Raw genomic sequence first — 22,306 nt, 5'->3', positions numbered from 1 at the left:
CATGCCTCTGGTCCCAGCAACTTAAGAAACTGAGACAGGAGGATCACAAGTTCAAGGCCATCCTGGGCAACTTAGTAAGACCCTGTCTCAAAATAAGAGATAATTCAAGCATTGCAGGATACCTAGCATTTCTAGTACCCATAGTGCTATATGTGGGTAGGACAACTATCTGATGATGCTCTCCATATTTTTAAAAAGTGGTAGTAATACAACTTCAACTAGAAGAGATGAGAACCTTTGAGTTTAAGAGACTGAGAACACCCTGAGATAGGAATTAAAATAGTAACTAAAGATTTTGAGGGTGTTCTTTAGGCCCATTGAATCACTACTAGAAGTACTTGGGTGTTTGAAAGTTACTTAAAACTATCTCTTTGAGCTACTGGTACCTCACCATAGGTAAATAGGAGAAAGACGAAGTTTGGGGTAGATGAATTAAATGTTGGTCCTTACTTTGTCATAAATACCTAGGATTTCATAAAAGACTGGAACAAATTTTGCCCTTTACCCCAACATTTGACAACAAAAGTACCTGCCTGAGTACTAGTGGTTACCCCCAGTGGATGCTGAAACCATGGATAATATTGAATCCTATATGTATGCACTGTTTTTTTCTTATATATCTATGATAAAATTTAATTTATAAGTCAGGCACAGTAAGAGATTAACACCTAATGATAAAATAGAACAGTTGTAGCAGCATACTACAATAAACATTATGTGAAGGGCTGGGGATATAGGTCGGTTGGTAGAGTGCCTGCCTCGCATGTACAAGACCCTGGGTTCAATCCCCAGCACCACCAAAAAAAAAAAAAAAAAATGTGAATGGATTTCCCTCAAGTATTTATTGTACTCACCCTTCTTATGATGGTATGAGATGATACAGTGCCTATGTATTGCGATGAATTGAGCTGAATGATGTAGACACTATGATATAGTGATAGTCTACTACATGAGGGCTTTTGAACATAAGCACTGCAGTGCCATATCATCTGATAGCAGAGACAACTACTAAATGACTATTGGGAAGATACTTTGTAGATACTTTGGTCAAAGGATGATTGACATTCTAGACAGAACGGTGGGATGGTACAAGATTTTATCATGCTGCTGAAAACAGAATGCCATTCAAAATGTATTAATTGTTTATTTCATGGAATTTTCCAATTAATACTTTTAGACTGCACTCAACCACAGGTAAATGAAATTGCAGATAATGAAACCATAGATAAGTGGGGGGAACTACTATATGTGCTAAGCAGTGGTCAGATTCTACTTCCTCTGTTCTATTTAATTCTCATAAAAGTCTTTAGAACTACTGGGCATGGTGGTACATGTCTATAATTCCAGAACTTGGGAGACTGAGGCAGGAAGATACAATTTTGAGGCTAGCTTTAGCAACTTACTGATAACCCTGTCTCAAAAAATAAAAAAGACTGGGGATATAGCTCAGTGGTAGAGCACCCCTGGGTTCCATCCGTAGTAACATACATACGCAAAGCCTTTAGAAATATTTTCAGTTTCCAAATGAGGAAATTAGTGATCTTTCCTAAAGATCACAACTTGTAGACAGTGGAACAAGGATCCAGTATCAAGATTTCTTTGAGCCTGGGGTTGTGGCTCAGTGGTAGAGCACTTGGCCTACCATGTATGAGGTACTGGGTTTGATCCTCAGCACCACATATAAATAAATGAATAAAATAAAGGTCTATCAACATCTAAAAAATTTTTTTAAAAAAGATTTCTTTGGTTCCAGGCCCTTTTAAAATTATACTATGCTGTCTTTGGGTGAAAATTATTAAAATAGAAACAGCAGTACCAAAATGGTAGGAAAAAGGATAAGCCTATCATAGGTCTGGGTTTTTTGCTCTCAGTAGACTCTTCCCCACTCCCAAGTCTATTTCTTGTGTTAGTGTTGGCATGATTCTTTATTTTGGTGCCTTAATTTCCCCTGGGAGAGTAAACTGTATGGTCTGTGGTTTCGGGAGAAGAGTTGTGTGAATAATTTTTTGTTGTTGTTGAGAGAAGGGATACAAAGGAAAGGTTTCCAGCATTAGCTAAAATGATTTAGAAATTTTGTCACATTCTTATAAACTTTTCTGTAGAAAGTTAAGTTTAGGTCTAAAGTAAAGAGCTCAGATTTTTCCATTATTTTGCTTTCTGTTTGAGTCAGGAGAGTAAGGCATGTGTTCAAGCCATTTTCAGCTAAAGATAACTTATTTTAAAAAGGCAGGACTGGGGTGTAGCTCAGTTATAGAGTGCTCACCTAGCATGCATGAGTTCCCAGGTTCAACCCTCAGTACTGTGAGACAAAAACATAATGGATTCGATCTCCAGAACACCCACCCAAATTTCTAAAATGGGTGGTACATAAATTAAAAAATTTTTCCCCCAAGTCAACTGAGGGATTATAGAAACTGCTTCTTTGGTATATTTCTGGGTTCAGGTGTATCTTAATATAAAGTACTAGTTTACTTCTGGGGGGAGATAACTGGGACTGGGACTTGAATCTAGGGGCTCTTCACCATAGAGCTACATCTCCAGCCCTTTTAAAAAAAAAAATTTTTTTTTTGAAACAGGGTCTTGCTAAATTGCCCAGGCTGACCTCAGACTCGTGATCCTCCTGCCTCAGCCTCCTGAGTCACTGGGGTTCCAGGTGTGCACCACTGTGCCCAGCAGCTAGTACTTAACATGTAACCAGAAGCTTTTCCACTAAGGGTAAAGGGGATATCTGGTGCAGTCTTTTCATGGATATATTTCTTGCTTCAATTCTATAAGCTTGGGATGTATTTTGTAGTCTTCTAAAGCCTATGCCAGGAATAGAGATCTAAGTTTAGTTGGATGCATTATTCAGTCTTTTTTGTTATTAATATAGAATTTTTTTTTGAATGACGTGTGACAGTAGATTTGAGTCTAGAGCATTTGAATTAATACACTCCAAATCCTACTTCTTGGACTAGGGTTGTAGCTCAGTGGTAGACTGCTTGCTTTGCATGTGTGAGGCACTGGGTTCAATTCTCAGTATCACATAAAAATTAATATCCTACTTCTTTGTCTTGTTTTAGTTTGCCTTTAATTTGATTTAGTATAGTACTGTATTGCCTTTTTTTTTTTTTTTTTTTTTCTTTTGCCTCTAGGGATTGAATTCAGGGGCATTTTACCAATGAGCTAAGAGCCCGGCCTTTTGTATTTTTTAAATTTTTGAGACAGGGTTTCACCAAGTTGCTTAGGTCCTCACTGAGTTGCTGAGGCTGGCCTTGAATTTGTGATCTTCCTGCCTCAGCCTCCTGAGCTGCTGGGATTACAGGCATGCACCCACTCCCCTCAACTGGATTGCCTTTTTCTATGTAACTATTTACAATCCTCCAACACTTAAATTTTTTTTTCCAAAATATGAGTAACATTTAGGACAATGAAAACGTGAGTAAATGATTATTAGACTTTCCTTCTTTCAAGAGTTGTACAAATAATTGATTAGATGTGTGAAATGACACTGTTTTCTTAATAAGGCAGAATTCAAATTTCAAAAAAAGATTTTTAATATGGTATACTAGGAATTGAACTCAGGGCCTCATGCATGATAACCTTCTGTCCCAAATTCGAATTTTTGAACAGCTTTATTAAGGTGTAGTTTACATATTGTAAAATTCACTGGATTAAATTATACAATTCAGTAATTCCTCATAAATTTGTAGAGTTGTGCGGTTATTACCACATTCCAATTTCAAAACATTTCCGTCCTCCAAACCCCCAGAATTCCCTTGAACCCATTTATAGTTAATACCAACTTCCACCTTCAACCTCAGGCAACCACTAATCTACTTTCCATCTCTTTCACTTAGTTTAATGTTTTTGAGGTTCTTTCAAGTTGTAGCATGTGTTAGTATTTTATTTCTTTTTATTGCTGAATAGTATCCCCTTGTATGAATGTACCAGTTTGTCTACTTACCAGTTGAGGGACATTTGTTTCCATTTTTGGCTATTAAAATGCTGCTGTAAATAATTGTGTACAAGTCTTTGTGTGGGTATAGTTTTTTCATTTCTCACAGTAAAAATCTAGGATCAGTGCCAGGCATGGTGGTGCACCTTGTAATCTCAGTGACCCAGGATGCTGAGGCAGGAGAATTGCAAATTCAAAGTCAGCCTGGGCAATTTAAGGAGACTCTGTCTCAAAATTAAAAAATAAAAAAGGCCGGAGATGTAGTTCAGTGGTAAGGTGCCCCTGGGTTTAATCCCAGTACTGCAAAAATTAATCAGTTAATTTAAAACTTAAAAATAATAATAAAAGTGAAACAATGTAGCTTAGTGGTAGAGCACCCCTGAGTTTATTTGCCAGTATTGCCAAAAATTAATAAGAATGAAATGCCAGGTGTGGTGGCACACACTTGTAATCTCAGTGACTGCGGAGGTTGAGGTAGGAGGATTGCCAGTTCAAAACTAGCCTCGACAATTAGCAAGACCCTGTCTCAAAATCTCAAGGAATTTTTAAAAAAAGGGTTGGGGATGTGGCTAAGTGGTTAAGCGCCCCTAGGTCAGTTCCTGGTACCAAAAAAAAAAAGCACCTGATTTTCCCCACCCCTTCATTTCCTCTTTACTTCATTTTCTTGTTCAGGGAGCACAATACTTGGGAACCAGAGAAAAACTTGGATTGCCCTGAGCTAATTTCTGAGTTTATGAAAAAGTACAAGAAGATGAAGGAGGGTGAGAATAACAAACCCAGGGAGAAGTCAGAAAGTAACAAGAGGAAATCCAATTTTTCGAACAGTGCTGATGATATTAAATCCAAAAAAAAGAGAGAGGTAAGTTTACGTTCCCTGTTACCTTTTGTTGCTGTAACAAATACCTAAAAGAAAAAATAACTTTGGAGAGGAAGGATTTGTTTTGACTCTCCGTTTCAGTTTTTATTTAGTTCCTGGTTGTTGGCTCCATTGCTTTGAGTCAGGCTGAGCTGTCCATCGTGGAAAGGGAATGGCAAAGCAGAGCTGCTCAATTCATGGCAGCTGAGAAGCAGAGGGATAAAAGGAAAGGGGAGGCCACCAAGGGCATGCCCCAGTGACCTACTTCCTCAAAACCATACCCCCCCTGCCTGTAATTTCCTCCAGCTCCTAGTAGCCCATTCAGCTATCAATGTATTCATCTTCCCAAAAGCCCCACCTCTGAACATTGCTGCATGGGGACCAAGTCTTCAATACATGAATCTTTGAGGGACACTTTATATGCAAACCCTAACATCCACAATGTTCTTACCTAAAATAGGGGGCCTTATTTTAGGAATTTCTGTTCTAAGGATATACCTAGAATGCAAATTGTTGAACAAAAGAGCTTCCAGGAGGTTTGATGATTAACTATAGCGCCCCCTCCTGGCTGAGTGGGAAATGTTATTTGTGGTCAATGGTTTTGTATTGAAGTGGCAAAATTAAATCTGTTAAACATTTAACTACTCTGCCTTCTCAATAAATAGCAGGTGTAGTTATTTTAGGGAGGGAGGACCTTTGATGAGTTTTTTAAGGATGGAAAAGACCTTTATTTTTTTCAATGTTGGTACTTGTTTTCAACCCTTTATATTCCTTTTTAAATCGAGATGAAATTCACATAATATACAATTGACTGACATTTATGTTCTCTCTTGATCTTTTTATATTTTCATACTTCATAGGGAAAATTAATTTTCATCTTCCTTTTGAATCTTTATTGTTTAGTTTGGGAAGTATATTTATAAAATTTTGTTTGATTCAGTTGCTTTAATCCTGCTGATGTTAGCTCTCAAGTAACTAGCATAAGCACTCTTATGGCCTCTTTTTTCACCTGCATGTGTGTGTGTACACACACACACACACACACACACACACCACTGCTCAGCTTTGACTCCCTTCATTTATTTTAAGATTACAAACCTTTTGTGGTGAAAGATATATCATGCACTTAAAGTTTAATAAAATAAAAGCACAAGTCCACTTCTGAGTCTTCTAAGCATCACTGCCACAAGCACCTCTATTTGTCTTTATTCTGCTTGGATATCTATCCTGACTGCACATTAAAATCACCTGGGGGTGCTTTAAAAAATCTCCAGTGCCCAAGATGCACCCCAGACTAGTTAAAGGAGAATGTCTGTGGTTTGGATCCAGGAATCATGGTTTAGAAATCTTTCACAGGTGATTCTTGGTCTTCATAGGGCAAGATACGGGAAAACAGCTATGAAAAATTGGAAGCTGCAAGTGAAAGGAGACCCTCAATTTGTGTCTGTATCCTTATTTGTTTCCCAGAATAATTGGTTTTTTTTTTGCAAATTATTTTAAAAACTACCCTGCTTTGGTGAGGTCTGTATATTATTATGATATACTGTACCGATAAAGGATTTGAGAATGTTTTCCTTTCTCTCAGGAGCTAGGACTTGAGTCTCTTTTTTCTTTTTTATTAGTCCTTTGTATCTGGCTTTTGTTATTTGATTCATTTTCTTGCTAAGTTAAGAGAGCAAAAACAACACTGTATAAAACTTTTGACTAGGCATTTGTGACAGATAGTGTATATGTCCTCAATCTAGGGTTTCTGTCTTTTAACAAAGGAGCAATTTTAGTAATCTGGCTTAGCACCACTGGCCAGTGCAGAGTTTTTTGTTCCTAGGCCTGGTAGAGACTGCCGACCTTGAAAACAACCCCTACCCTTACTGTTCACCTGAGGCCCTTGATAGCGTTCTCGGCAGTGCTGGTGGCTGTCAGGTAGGCAGCTGGGAAGATAGGTGATTGTATGTTTAAAAAGTACAGAGGAGGATTGCATTTTTTTTAAATCACTGCATTAGAAATTGGTTAGTTGGTATTTTGCTGATTTAAGATTACTATCTGTATGATGATTTTAGCATTATCCTCGCCTTGGCTCCTTTAGCAGCTTGAACATTTTTCTTCCCTTCCCCTCCCCCACTTCCCTCCCTATGTGGCAAACTGTTTTCAGCCGCCAGCTATGATTTACTACCCAGTCAGTGCGCCAGCATTCCAGCTGTGAGCAGCTGTGTGCACATCTGGGAACCTCTTCCCTTTAAGCACCCCCAAAAGAGGCTATGTTTTTAAAAGCCAGTATCTCCCCTTGATCCATGCCTTGGAATTTCCTTCCCTGTTGTGGGTTCTGGTATCTTTGGGGACCACTGGGACCCTGCATCTCGTAGAGAAAGTAAGGTGAATATCAGATCAAAGAGATCTTATGAAAATTAGATATCAGGGATTTTATTCGTTTGGATAGTTTTCCTAAATTTTTTAATGTGCTGCTACTAGATAAACTTGCATTATCTTCCATAATAAAAGTTTTTAAAAATTATATTTTATATAAAATTTTACTTTTTTGTTCTCACCAGTGCTATTTCACCTGGTTCAGATCCTTTCTAGATTATGATTGCATTTAGAACAGGTTTCAATAGTTCTCTCATGAATTATCAACTAGACTAGTTACTTAGTAATCACAGTCCAGTTCTGCCTTCACTAACTGCTCATCCACATTGGCAGGGATAAGCAGACCAGGGTCTCCAGCCATGTACATGGGTATTAGTGTCTGTGATCTTTGAAATTTGCTGTTTTATGTCATCAGCCTTATATCATTCTTACATCTGTTCATTCATAACATAGATGACTATGTGAAAAGAACTATTAAAATTATTGTTCAGTGTTAAGGGTAAAAGCCTAAAATAAAAGTTGAGATGGATGGTATATTGGAAGTTTTTAAGGTGAGAAAAGATTTAGGTAGAGTAAACATGAATTTGCTTATCATTTCATAAGCAATAGGATAGGTGCAGCCACTTGGGATATTAGGGAGATTCAGAGTGAGTAGGATTAGAGGAATTTCTAAATAATGACTCTAGAACATCTCATGGGACATTAAAGACTTCTAAGGGTCACTCTGAATCTTTTAAAGATCTTCCTTAAATCTTCCTTGAATACAGGGGAGAACAACTGCATTTTCTTGCAAAAGGAAAAAAATCTCATGGCATTATTGTTTTCACTGTCTGACCTAGTATTATATTTTTTGAATTCTAAGAATTTTTTTGAATCAGTGATAGAAATGGTATCACATGGTATTAACATGGGCTGAGCTTGTTGTGCTGAGAAACAGGCTTTTTTTTTTTTTTGACTCTTTCTCCAAGCTGTAAGTAACCTTTCTTCATCGTCTATTTATAGCAGAGCAATGATATCGCTCGGGGCTTTGAGAGAGGACTGGAACCAGAAAAGATCATTGGGGCGACAGATTCCTGTGGCGATTTAATGTTCCTAATGAAATGGTGAGAGAGATTGGGCTTCGCTTCATGATTGGGTTTCTTTGACTTTGTGTGGAAGAGAGGGTGGCAAGACTGAGAAGTCCCAAACTAAGAAATTTGAATTTCAGAGGTCCAAAACCTATACCAGCTATCTGACATTAAATGGGAATTATGATTCACAATGTATTTATGACATTCTCAAGCCTTCAGTATGAAGCCAAATTATATATAGCAGCCCATATATCAGAAAAAAGTAGAAAACATAAATATGACCTATCTGTTTCTATAGTTCTGACCATGACCCTGTGACAATAGGGTAAGAGTTGAGTTAGACTTTGTACCATTCCTGAGGGTCAAGACCACTGAATGATGTCTAAAAGAGAAAAATAACCTCAACAAAAAACATTAGGACTAATACTGAGCAAAGCACAGGTTACTTTGTCCAGTAGAGAGAGTGGCTTTTGGAGTAAAATGCAGTACTTCCTTCAGTTTGAATTTATTTATTTATTTATTTGGTACGAGGGATTGAATCCAGGGGTACTTTGCCACTGAGCTACATCCCCAGTTCTTTTTATTTTTTATTTTGAGACAGAAACTTGCTAAGTTACTGAGGCTGGCCTTGAACTTGAGATCTTCCTGTCTTAGTCTCTTGAGTCACTGGGATTACAGGTGTGCATCAATATGCCAAGCTTGATTTGGTTTCTTAAAGGCAGGGTGATTAGCCGGATAGTCCCAGTCATTTGGAAGCTAAGGCAGGAAGATCACAAGTTCAAGACCAGCCTGGGCAACTTAGCAAGACGCTGTCTCAAAACATAAAGGGGGGGCTGGGTGTGGTGGTCCATACCTATAATCCCAGTGGCTTGGAAGACTGAAGCAGGAGGATCACAAGTTCAAAGCTAGCCTCAGCAATTTTAGTGAGACCCTACCTCAGTGTCCTGAGTTACTGGAATTACAGGTGTGCCCACCTGCATTCATGTATTAACTAGTTTTTCTCACCGTAGTCCAAAATTTAAGTACCTGCTGTAAGTATGCATTTTCCAATTCCTCTTTTCCATAACACTTACCTCTATGAATTAAACACACAATTTTCTAGAAAAGAAAGTATAGCTATGTTTGTCCACGTCTCAGGAGACTTTTACTTTTTTTCTTAATTTGGAATCATGGTTAAGGAATTGTGTTGCTAGATATTTTTGTTATGTTAATGGGACCATGTAACTTGGGTAATTCAAATTTTCAGCCAATTTTCCATTTTCTTATTGTTTGAAATCACAGTTCTTGGGCTGGGGATGTGGCTCAGTAGTAGAGCATATGTCTGGCATGCATAAGGTTTTGATCCTGGCACTGCAAAAAAATTAAAAATCACAGTTCTGACCAAAGGGTAATGAGTATTTAAAAGGCCACAAAGTGGGGAGGTTTGGGACCCCTTTGCTTAAAAATGATTCAGAAACTGGATCGATCAACTTATATATAATCAGTTATGCTTAATGTAGGTTTAATTGTATTTACTGACATGTTTAGACACATAAATAAAACTTATATAAGTAGAATAATGTATTATTCCTTCTTTCACCATGAAATAAAGCTGAAGAGGACATCAGGTCAGCTCAGTGCACATGATGACATAAACTCTGGACAGATTCTCTCTCTCTCTCCCTTTCCTTCTAAGTCTTTTATTATTCTCTTTAGGAAAGACACAGATGAAGCCGACTTGGTTCTTGCAAAAGAAGCTAATGTGAAATGTCCACAAATTGTGATAGCATTTTATGAAGAGAGACTGACGTGGCATGCATATCCTGAGGATGCGGAAAACAAAGAGAAAGAAACCGCAAAGAGCTAAAGGAGGGGGTGGTCTCTGTCATTTCTCTTTGTACATAATACATTCACCTCCCTGCCTCTCCCTTCTGCCCACCCTCTTCTATCCTAAACACATCCATAAAAAAAATGTGCTTATCACTGTGCTCCACAGGAGAAATGTTGGTATTGGTTCTCTTGTAACATAACTGATGGTCTGATTCATGATAAGTGTCTTTCTGTGAAGACCAGGCATTTACATACTGTGTGTAATTCCCACAGTTTTTTCCTTTGCCCTTATCTCTTCCTTCTACTCCCCTGTGACCTCAAGATGAGTTTTTAACTTTTTAATCACCTTAGAGTCTTGATCTTTTCAGGGTTGGTTGCTTTTTAGATTGGGGATTTTATTACAATGATGATGAATTTTGGTTTCTTGCTTTGTTTCTTAGAATGTGTTGATGACCAGCTGGCCTTTGTTTTGACATGTTGGGATGGAAAGAATATTGCCCATCTTTTAAAAAGCCAATAGCAACTGCCTACCTGTTGGGACTTTCCCAACCTTCTTTAGCTCTACCCAGGAGAATACAGGGTCCCTGGCGTGGTCTTCTTCTGGGCCACCCTCTGTTTTTCATCCTCAACCATCCTCCCAAAATGACTCCGTCCTTTGGAGGACTTGAAATTTTATGTTGAAATTTGTCAAGGCTCTCCTTTTAACCCTGGGACTTTTCGGCCTTGTTCTTAGCAATCCCTGATTCTCCTTCTGTAAGTTTGTCATAAAATGGCAAGATAATTAACTGTGGATAGTCTAAGCTATGGAACAGGAGGATGATGGGGTAGGGGCAAGATACAGTTGTCTTTATCACACATGGTATGTATGTATTCTTTCCCTCCATCCCTCATATTTAGACTGTATTTATATAGGTGTGAGTGATTGCCTGGTGCTTGCTTGTGCCAAGGTGCTAGGCACCCTCCAACCCTGCCAACTTTTGTGGCCTCCCAAAGCATTCCTGTTACCAAAGAGGCTTCAAACCTGACTCTCACTTCTCAGTGAACCTACGTTGCCCTTCCATGCCATTATTTTCAGTGGAGAATTATTGGAGGGGAGCCATTGGCCCCAATATCAATTTTAAATATTCATTAATAATTATAGTCATAGGTTTCCTGCTTTTTTGACTCCTGGATTTGCCAAAAGTTCCCAAATTATTAATGCTCTTCTCCTTTTCCACCCTCAAAGTTTTATTTGTATCTTATTTTTAAAAACCCATTTCCATGGAAAACTATCATCTCAGAAAGTGGCAGGTCCTGGCATTAGCATGTTGACACAACCTTTACTCCCTACTGAGCCAAATAGTTCCCTTTTGCTTTGCTATGAGAGATTTTCTGATCATATCCTTCTGCCTTTGTCCCCCAAACAATACCCTACTTCTCTTTATCCTTTTCTTACAATTGAGAGGGCTAGAGAATCAGGACTAAAGGAAGTAGCAGGGTTTGAGCATCCTTGTCCCAACCTCAAAGCTGAGGAAATAAGAATAAATGCTTAAAGTAGCCTTAATTTTAGAGTTTGCCAGCCACTGAGGCTGTTTTGTTGTTGCTTTTGATTTTTAAAACATGTAGCTATCTGTCCAGGAGCATTAAGCCATTGCTAGATTATTCATAGTAATGAGGGGAATGGTGGATTGCTCCAGTCCACAGATGAGCCAAATAATATGCAAATCATATACCCATTCATAGCATTTGTTACATTGCTTCCCTGCTCAGCTGCTGATTGAATTCTGTATGCTTGTATAAATTATGTCAAAAATTATACTGCACAGTTGAGAAGACAGCTGTTGCTGCAGTGACAGGACAGACTGGAACAATGAAGCTCTTGGTGTAAGTCAGCTAGGAAAATCTTTCTGAATGGCAGTGTGATTGGGGGAGAGCTCATAACCCATACCTCACATGGGTAGGAAGGAGTTTTATCTCCATATTCCTTTGCTCTCTGAAGGAATTAAGTGCTGGATAACTATTGACAGTCGTTTGTACTTACATCTGATGAGTATCAACAAAATGATCAGAAAACAGATTTTTCCTACAAGTAATGTAGGATATCAGGGTAGAATAGGGCAAAAGATGTCCAGAGCTCCTGAGGAGGGGATCACCTAGGTCACCTTGACTTGCTGCTGGAGAAAATGCTAACCTATTTAAGTAACCAGTGCATGCCTCCCAGTGATAGCAGGTATATGAACTGCAGTGAGCATATTTTTAAAACCAGAAATATAGCACATGGGCAAGGAAAACAGCAGTGTTTGGTACTGAGATTGATCCAATTGGTTTTTGAAACCTGATACACAGTGTTTTGCTGTGGCTATAGATGATATTTAACACATTCATTGAAATCTGAATTTCTTTTACCAAAATAACCCTAGTGTCATCCATCACCCTTTAATGCTCTTCATTCCATCTTCTTATGTCTTCAGTTAATGGAATCATGGTTTTCTAATGAGTACCGTCAAAACAACTATAGTTCTCTCCTTGCTACTCACAGCTGGCTCTGTAGGAATGTAGGGAACCAGAGTGCCAATACTAATTTCAGCCCTCAGCACAAAGGAAACCAGATGCCTGCCTGTACCTCCAGCATTTGTTGGTGCTGAGTAGTTTTCTCTCCCTTGGAGAATTGCAGCCTCAGACAAATTTGTTTCATGGAACTTTCTCCTCTCTGAGGAGTTTGTAGCCATGGGTAAAGCACCCACTCACACAGACACATGCATACTGAGGATTGAACCCAGGGGTGCTCTATCACTGAGGTATATCCCTAGACCTTTTTATTTTATTTTGAGATCGGATTTCACCAAGTTGCCCAAGCTGGCCTCCAACTTGAATCCGGCCTCATCCTCCCAAGTAACTGGGATTACAGATGTGCCATTGCACCCAGTTTGCAAAGAAAGCACTCCTAAATGCCTAGGTCTCAGGTGCTCAAGGTGTATTTTTCTTGCAGTTAGTCCTCTTTCAAAACATCTTTCTAATGCTGAATTTCTTCCAGTAATCGGCAGTAAGCGATATCATATCCCTTTCTATAGAGTTTATCAGAGCTTTTCGAGTAGAGTCTACTAGGGACAGCTTAGCAGGTCTTCTGATCCCCAGGACTGCACATATGGCTCTCATGTTAAGGTCCACTGTTGGGAAGGTTGGTCTGGATGGCAGTGCCCATTTTAAACCTGAGAGAGCCATATTGTTTTTTTCTTGTTCAGACAGCTCTCAGGAGCACCTGTGGTGCTCCCAGCACTGACAACTCTAGATAGATGGTCCTTGGCTGTCCCCCAACCGCATTTGCATACTTTCTGTTGAAGAAGGGTTGATCCTGTTCCCAAAGCTGGGGCAGTTACCCTTAACTCCTTTCATTCCTGTTCTGGAACTACCTGCTATTCACTTTACATTCAGGCCAAATCACAGGGCACTGGGAAAGGTTTTAGGACTTTCATCTTGAGTGTTTTTGGGCGTGTGCTTTAATCCAGCTCACTAAGGAACAGTGAGGGAACAGTGTTTGAGCTGAGGAATCATTGTCTCTGGCACTAGATTTCAAATTTGAGGATCTAAAACTACTTTGTCATGATGTGTGAACCCATTAGAGTTGAACTGAGGAATCTCAAAAATGGGTTAAAGGAAAAGGATTCGTGTCCCCCATCCTTTTGGTTTAAATTTTGAGAGTAAAAGTTACGGTTAGTTACAGGCTAACTAACTACAATACAGACTTGAGGTCTGTATTATAATTGAATCATCAGGCATGCCTGTACCAAGGCAGAGAGAGAGGAAAGGTCTGGAGTCACTGTTACAGTTTGACATTGACACCACTCCCTAATGAAGATTGTTTTCAAAAACAGAGAGTGCATCCAGCCTTACATAAAAAAGCATATGCTCTGAATTGGGTGCCCCGAGTTTTGCATTGGGCCATCTGAATTCCAGCCACATTAATGTACATCAGCATTGGTGGTTTCATTCAAACATTTTTTGATCTGGGAATACAAAGTTCTAAAAAGGGCCTTCCACGTATACAAAGAATTTTCATACTGGTGTGGGATGAACTGATCATTAATAATTTAGTAAATGTTACATGTGGGTGTAAAGTTCTGGTTTAGGGGCAGAGACAGCTGACTGATATGGTTTAGTTTGGGGCTGTAGAGTAGGAAGGTGACATTAATTAGTTTAGATGTGGAAAAGACCTATGGCTTTGGATGAACTAACTGGGTCTTAACAAAATTGTTTTCCAGAAAATAAATAAAGCTGAGCTAGTTAGAAATGCTGTTATTACCAAGAGAGAAAACAGGTGAGTGGGTACTGAGAACCCCTGATTTGAGTCCCTGGTTTGGACTCTTCACCAAAGTATTCAGAGCTGTCATTAATGCTTGTGTGTGGAAAGCCTTAGCTCTGTTGCAGATCCAATTGTGTGTAGGTTCTGTAACACTTCTTCATGATGTGTTATTGAAGTTGCTGACACTATTTCAGTTTATCATCCCTTTTGGAGGAGTGGACATGAGGGGGGCTTTAAGCTTAAAATGTACTATCTAATGGGATTTGTTAAAAAAAAAAAAAATGCTGGAGGCACACCTGTTAATACCTGAGCATCTACCTCTGTGTAGAGCAGTTTTATTCAAGTACAACAGGAGAGTGATTTCTCACTTGTGTCAGTTAATGTGGTAACCTTTCCCAAAAAAAACACATAACCTGGAGTCTCAAATCAGTAGGATGAATTCTAACCCAGTGTGAAACAGTATGATTCTAAGTAAATTGTCCATTCTAACCTACATGATCACAAGAAAAAGATATTTAGCTCTGCCTGGGTTACCAAGAGTAAACTAGCTTTGGAAGTCAGAATTCCCAGGATTTAGACTAACTTCTAGAAAGTTCAAGTGTGAAGTTCTTTGGATAGCTTCGTAAAAATAATTTGTTTCATTTTTCGCTTGTGCTGGATTTCTTGAATTTTAATCTACCTCATCTTGTCTTCAGAGTTACTTCTGCCTGTCATTGCCACTTGAACATCGTGCTTGACTGGTTGTTTTCTAAGGTGGATTTTTCCCTTTTGATAGCTCCTTTTCTTCTGGTTCTCATTTCACCTAACATCATCTCATATTGCTTCTCTGTCAAAGACATGTTTTAAGATAGTTTAAAGTCTTGTTTTATGGGAAAAAGTAATCCTTCAGTGCTATTTGTCTCTGAGGTCAGTAAGGGAAGGAGTTAAAACAAGGTGTTGGGGGAGGGACGGACCCTGCACTGGAGGCGAAGGCTGACAAGGAAAGAGCCATTAATTAAGACAATTTCAAAGTCAACTGATTGTGATCATTAATGTCATAATAGATCAAAACCTAATTATCACAGTCTAGGTAAGAGCCATCAGTATTAATCGGAAAATCTAATAGGAAACTATTATCAAGAAATTAGGCCAAATTGAATGCAATGAACTTTTTATCTTGTCATTCTCTATTTTTTGTGTGTGATGTCCCTTGGCATTGACAGGTGTGACCCTAACAGCTGATCCAAGTCCAAATGGCCAGCTCATTATACTTTTTAAGGAGTACATTTTGGGGGGTTGGGAACCGTTCAAACTGAACCTGAACTGTCATTGCTGAAGATCAGTTTTGAACTTCTTGTCATTTGGATTTGTCCATTGTGATCAGCCATTGATGAAAAAAGTTTATATTGTATTTAAGTCTTGGAATGGTTCCTGGAACTCGAGTGTCCCTGATGAGCATTGTACTGCGTTGATGATTTTTGAGCTTCTGTCGTGTATAGAGAGGCCTGCTGCACTGGCCACTGTGAGGGGCGTGAAGGAAAGCAGCGAGTTTGCCTGGAAATTAGTTTCCTGTGTCACAACATTCTCAAGGCTCAAGTCAGTGTTTTCTAGTTCCTGGTAGCTTTAGGATTCAATTCTAAACCAGGGCTGGCTGGGGTTTGGTGCCCCTTGCCCCCAACCCCTTGTCCTAGTTTTTGGGTAAGAAATAGTGGTTTCTACCAGAACCAGAACTCAGAATAAAACCAAAGTGGGTGGGGAATGCATGAACTGGGTTTTTTTCCCCCCCCTTTTGTGTTAAAGAGCTAGGCCTCTGGCAGAGGTAAAGATATTACAAGAGTGTATATGACGAGTCGTAGAGGTCACCATTTATATTCTTAATCTCCAGCTGTTTATGCAATTCTGGGGGTTGAGCTGAGGCAGAATGGTTGAGATGCCCTCTGGGTTGTCCAGGAAGGGTGTGCAGCAGCTGGGGGCTAGCTGGTGTCACTAGGCTTCTGAGCTTTGTGACTCGCAGCCCTGCGAGACTCTACCAAGCCCACCAATGGGGTAAGGTCTTTCTTGTTCCTACCTGAGAGTAGTCTTGTTTCTTTCTGGGTTTTAGGAATTTGGGTTATTCAGTACAAACCTTTTGAGTAATCAGTGTGACTTAGATCTTCATCTCCTAAGTGATTTTTTTCTTCCCCAAAGGAATTCATGTTTTCAGTGTTTAAAATGTAATTTTATTTTCAAAACATCCACTAACATAATTTTCAGAAGCAGTTGGTTTCTCCTAGGTTCCTCACATTATACTACATAAATAATAAATCCTTAGGTAATACTTGTGGGTTGATGGAACTCATCTCCTTTGTGGAGTGAGGTGTACCTGTCAACTTCCTTTTGCTCCCAAGTGTATCCTGAGAAGTAAAATACTCTCTAAGAAGCAGAATATGAGTTGAGTGGATGCTAACTATGTGTGCCAACCTCTTCAACTGATTTAATAATGGCTGACCTTGGGCAAGTCATTCCTTTCAATGCCTCAGTTCCCCATCTGTCAAATGGGGGTAATAATACTGACCTACCTCACAGGGGTGTTGTGAGGCATTGTAAATCAAAGTTGATAGAATACTTTAGGTTCCTCTGTGGAGGATTCCTTGAGCCGAAGTTCAAGCCTGACACAGGCTGTAGTCCTCGCTGAGCTGTCTCCAAGTTTGGAACTACTTAGTGACTTTGGCAAACTCTCTGCCCCCCCACCCCTCATCAAAGCTGCTAGTTCAGATGTTGACAGTGTTTTCTTGAATGTTGGAGTCTTTATAGTTCAGACTTACTTAGGATGTTACAGGGGAAGGCACTAGTTTCTCCTGTGTCTTGCATTCACAAAGAGAGACTTTGGATTAGGGAATCATGAGGGAGGGATGCTACTGCTTGTTTTTCTTTGCAGGTTGGGAATTAAGTTTCCTTTACCCATGGATTTGGAGCCAACAGACTGTCTCAGGAGGGTCTCAGTGGTTTTGACTTTTATGGCTTTCCATTCCCCACAAATGATCCCAGGACTGCTAGGTCACTGAACCCCTTCATGCTCCTAAGCCTCCACCTCCTTGTAGGAACTAGATGGTTCAGTAAATGTAACCCCCTCCTCATTCCCCACCAGAAAGAGCTACATTGGAATTTCCCCCCATAAATATGTATAACACTCAATTAGAATTGGGCATTGATCCTTAAGACTTCATCCGATTCACTGTATTTAGGATTTGTCATCTCTTTCTCTGAACCTGACCTTGACCTTTTCCCTCTGGTTTCAGAAACCCTTGGAAGCTATTTCTATTTGTCCAGGTGTGGGCTCAAGAACTGTCCTCTTTCCATCTCATTTTAGAGACTCTCTTCTTCCCTTCCTTAGTCCTACATTGGTAACCCATGAAAAAGCACAATGTCCTGGCTCCTTGCAGTCACATTCCAGTTCTCTGTGTTTTGTGGACTCTGCTTCCGCTGTTCACCCGGCACTGGGGGTACTGGAGGATGGAGAGAGCACAGTCTGACATCCTGCCAACTAGCCAGGAGTTGACTTGCCCATGGCCTGCTGGCCTGCCACCACTTCCCACGGGATGGGATCTAAGAGACTCAAGAAGCTGGGTTTCTTCCAGCCCTGCACCATCCTGAGTAGTAAAGTCACACTTTGTAGCCAGGTTTCTGAATGGAAATGAGTTGTTGAATTCTCTATGGACTTTTTGGTTTGTGGGGGAGTTTTGGTTGTATTTTAGTTTTATTTCAGCCAAACATGTCTGCTTTTGATTTTTTTAAAAAGGATAAGTGATCTATATGTATGTTTGCCTTTTAAATGTAAATGTTTAAAAGTAGGCATTTATGTGTTTCCACAACTGACATCCAATTCAGACCTCATTCTCTCCCCCTCTTCCACCCTCTTTTCCCTCTTTTCATACTCTTGTATTGGTTCTAATAAATGGTTGCTTTTCAAATATGGATCTTGAGTGGTGGTTTGAAAATCTAGATCTAACACCCTTTCTAAGTTTGGGTCCTGGAATGTCAGCCAATAGTCAGCCATACATCCTGCTTCCAAAAGAGCAGCGGCACTTGGAGAAGAGGGGCGGTTGGGGAGGTGGGGTGTTGGGGTCGGTTGCTGGTTTCCTAAGGTTTGTTGGGTCTCTTGGTTTCTGTCTTTCTACAAATAGCCACAGGGTGGCGCAAGCCCACGGGAATACGAACATGTCCCGTTTCCCTTTCTGGTTTCTGTGAACTGGTTCTATTTGTATGCCTTCCTGGTTTCTGTGCTCTTCTGGTTCCTGGCAATTCAGAGAATAAACATGATCCTTCAATAACGTATGGCACTATATAAAAGCCAGCACATGGTGATTAGAATTTCAGAAACACCACATCAAGTAAACACGGTCAATCAAGTTTAAAGATTCCAAAATATGTGTTTGTACATATGACTTTGTATTTCATCTTCCTGATTTTCTTGACAAATAACCAAAGAATCTGTCTTCTCTGAGGACTAAATGCTTGGGGGCCAGGAATGTGATGGAGGCCAGTTGGAAGCTGGGTTAGGAGGGGAGGCACATGCTGGATAATCCAGCATTTTTTGGGTAATCTAAGTCCCATGCAGCCCTGAATCTAGTGGAGATAGGCAGAAACTCCCAGAAGAGTGAGAAGTGACGAAGATGGAAGGATCCCAAAATCCAGGCGTCCTCCCACAGAGATGTGACTCCTCCAAAGCAGAGTCATTGTTTCTACCAGCTCTTATCTGCAATTCTCCTGTCCTGTTTTCCTTTCTTGCTCTTGAGTTATAGGGTCTCCCCAGTCTAATCTCGTAAAGTCTTATGAAGACATCTGTAGGTTGGCTGACTTAATGGTCCATGACCCCATAAACATGGGACAGGAGAGCCATTTGGTCCACTTCAGAGCCAGACCCTTCTGGACGTTATTTATTTCCTACCTCTGAAGCCTGGGACTGCGTGCCCCCTTCCCCTTCCATCTCTTTCTAGTTCTCGCACCATTCTGACGGTTTGTTTCTGCCTCAGGTCCATCGGGAAGCACAGCTTCAGGATTTTGACACCAGCATTCTCACCCTAAACAACTGTCTTGGTTTTCCTCTCCAGTGAGGGTGTGTCTGCATGGTGCTCACTCAGATGAGCTCATCTCTGCTCAGAACTCTTCCCCCAGGAATCTTGTCTCTTGGGTCTGCTGGAGAGGTCCAGAACTGGGCAGTTTGGCCTCTCCTTTTGACTCCATCAAGGGCTACAGAGCTTGTGAGATCCATGCAGCACTGACAGCCTGGGAAAAACCGAGGATCACCACGTGGGGGTCTGTTTTATTGGATCACAGAGCACGCAGCTCTAACTCGTCCTATTAGAGTCAGCAGCCTTCAGGCAGCCTCTGCCCTTTGGAAGGAAGTGTGAACCAGAGCTAAGAGCTGCTGGTCATGACCATGCAGAGGGGAGCCCACTACAGTCCATGAATACACCCAGGAGCTACCCAAACCTTGATGTGACTGTGTGTGTGTGTGTGTGTGTGTGTGTGTGTGTTGGAGCAGGAGACATGAGCAGAAAAAGAAAAGCCGGGCCCACTGATGTGTTTGGTGTGCCACACAGGCACTGGGGCTCTATTCAGGCAGAGGTGGAGATTGTGGGGGAGCTATGGAACGTGAGAAAACCCTGTGAACTCACCTGCTTAGAGTCATGGACGAGCTGAAGACAAATGAAGGGAAGGGTCTGGTTCTATGGCGAATGGTTGTCTTTCCCTCCTTCCTATTGCTCTCCTGTTTCCCTACCCGCTCTGCAGCTGTAGCATCTTGCTTTCCAGGTGCTGGCTCCCTCCTCGCTCAGTTTCTGTCTTTATTTGTGCTGCTGTATTTTTTATGGTCTCTCCCCTTTGTCTACTATATTGTGTGTATTTTTCTTGTTCTCCATCTTTTTTTTTTTTTTTTTTCTCCTCATTCCTGGTCTCTCCACCACATATTCTGTCCATCCCTTTAAATTCCACAAACAACCTCCATTTGGACACTTAATTTCAACCCCATCAAATTAATATTTCTTGCAACAATCTGGGACTCTCAGCTCTTTCTACCCCATGCAGGTGCATCTTTTTCTTTGTGTAACGTGATGCCCCCTTCTAGACTGGGAGAAGAAACTGGCTCCACAGCCTCATGCCTCCTCTGGGCAAAGCCTTTGGATCATTTGGTTATGAGCCAGGGAGGGAGGAAGAGATACTGAGAATTGAGCTTGCTGATAAATTTAAATTTGGGGTCTGCTGAGATGAACAGGGTTGGGGTTATTATTGCACCTTTTCCTTTTCTTTCCCCTGCCTGCTGCTGCTGTCTTCTGGAGAAAGAAACTGGTGGGGAGTTGAGGTATTGGCCGCAGCTGCTGCAGTTTATGAAATTCTGCTTCTACATCTGCAGCAAGGGGCAGGGGTGGGGGCAGGTGAACTGGAGCTGACAGCGATGGGATGGACCATTCCTTCCTACTGTTTCCCAAACCATGCATCAGGGGCCTGCGTAGCATGAGCCCCCACCCCCCAACCCCCACTAATCCTCTGCTGCTTTGTTTTAGCTATTCCTGCAGGAGCCAGGGGAGCCCAGGTCCTAGGGACTTGGGCCTGACTGCTCCTGCGATTTCTATCACAGACCCGCTTGCTCTGGTTCTTGCTTACCAGTCAGGTCCGTGCTGGGAACTGGAGATGACAGAGCTGCCCTGATGCCCCCAGGGGAGAGCGAGGTGTGGTTGGGGGGCCGCTGCTTCTAGGCCAGGACACGCCCTCCGGCTTTCTCTGGCCTTCCCCTTCCATTATTTCTTTCTCCCTGACCTTTTTCCTTGTTCATTGTCCGTCCTTAGTTGCTGGGGTTGTTTTTCCTTTACGTTAGAGAATAAGGGGGATTGAGTGACAGGGTTGAGAGGGAGGGAGAAAAGATTGTTTTCCTCTAATCCTTTGGAGTCGTAGGGAAGGGGGAAGTTGCCACCTTCTGTTCCTGGAGATTGGGTCTTCTCTCCATCCTCAGCCCACCAGAGTGAGCAAGGATGTGTAAAACAGGAACTCTTAGCATTGAAAAAGAAGCTTCAGGACTGTGATGGAGCTCAGCGGGGAGAGAGCACATGCCTATATGCACAGGCCCTGGGTTTAGATTCCAGCACCACAAGATAAAATTGAAGATAATCAATTTTGAGGCTTTCATAACACCTTGGGGTGACTAGGGCCATCTGGGGTGTTGCCGTAGACTAGATGGGACTAAACTTTAGTGTCCAGCTAAACCAGTTGAATCCTTGTTTTGTCTGGACTTCTTTTCCCGGTAGCACAGGAATGAAAGCATCCTTCTTTAGGGGTCTCCCACCGCCCCATGCATCAGTCTAAGGGATCATGGGTGGTTTAGTAGAAGCCATTTTCCTCATTCCCACCCCGGTCCCCGTCTGCTCCAGATAGATGAAGGCGAGAAACTAGGTCTGAGCTTTTGGATCTCTCATTTCGACCTTTTACTTCTATACTTTCGCTCAAAGCAGAGAAGAGGGTTTTTGGTTTGAACTAAAGAGCTGAGTCAGGTGGTTCAGAGACCAGGTTGCAAGAATAGAGAGAGGAGGTAGAAGAGAAAGAGAGACACCAGGATGTCCCTGTAAAAAACTAGGAGACTGGAATAAAATATGGGAAAACGAGATACTTGGACAACAGATGATGTGTAGGGGATATGTGTGTGCCAAAACACAGGTGCCAGGAGTGTGCAAGCTCATGGAAGGAGCAGGTGCACAGGGTCGTCTTCACCCAGACAAATACAGCCAGCTGGAATTTCACTTCTGAAGAGCTCTCGGCAATGAATCAACTTAGCATCCACCCTCATGTGTTCTGAATTAGAAACAACTGGATGACCTTCCTGGAAATCTGAAAAATATTTGGATTATTTCAGGAGTCTTCTACATCCTGATGACTTCAATTTCTACCCTAGTGTTGGGAGGATGGCGGGCCTGGAATCCTGAAATTTCCTTTCCTCAAGCCCCAGTCCTGCTTCAGGTGGTCCCAGGAAGGGACAGAGAAGAGTG

General features: G+C 41.2%; 1 protein-coding gene across 4 annotated transcripts in view; it reads left to right on the top strand.

Annotated features, from left to right (window-relative positions):
* The window catches only part of Cbx5 (chromobox 5), a 37,404-nt gene extending 19,159 nt beyond the window's left edge, over positions 1–18,245 (top strand). For 3 of the 4 annotated variants that reach the window (XM_047548494.1, XM_047548495.1, XM_047548496.1), the window contains exons 3-5: positions 4,610–4,796; positions 8,157–8,257; positions 9,920–18,245. In XM_047548494.1, coding sequence (XP_047404450.1) covers positions 4,610–4,796; positions 8,157–8,257; positions 9,920–10,070 — 439 coding nt within the window. In that variant the 3' untranslated portion in view covers positions 10,071–18,245. The remainder of the gene's footprint in view (positions 1–4,609; positions 4,797–8,156; positions 8,258–9,919) is intronic. The other variant, XM_047548497.1, reaches the window with a different exon arrangement.
* Positions 18,246–22,306: the final 4,061 nt, after the last annotated feature.

This window comes from Sciurus carolinensis, chromosome 4 (genome assembly GCF_902686445.1).
Source record: "Sciurus carolinensis chromosome 4, mSciCar1.2, whole genome shotgun sequence".
Taxonomy (NCBI): Eukaryota; Metazoa; Chordata; class Mammalia; order Rodentia; family Sciuridae; genus Sciurus; species Sciurus carolinensis.
The sequence above is the reverse complement of the archived record's forward strand: the minus strand, read 5'-3'. Positions and strand labels throughout refer to the sequence as shown.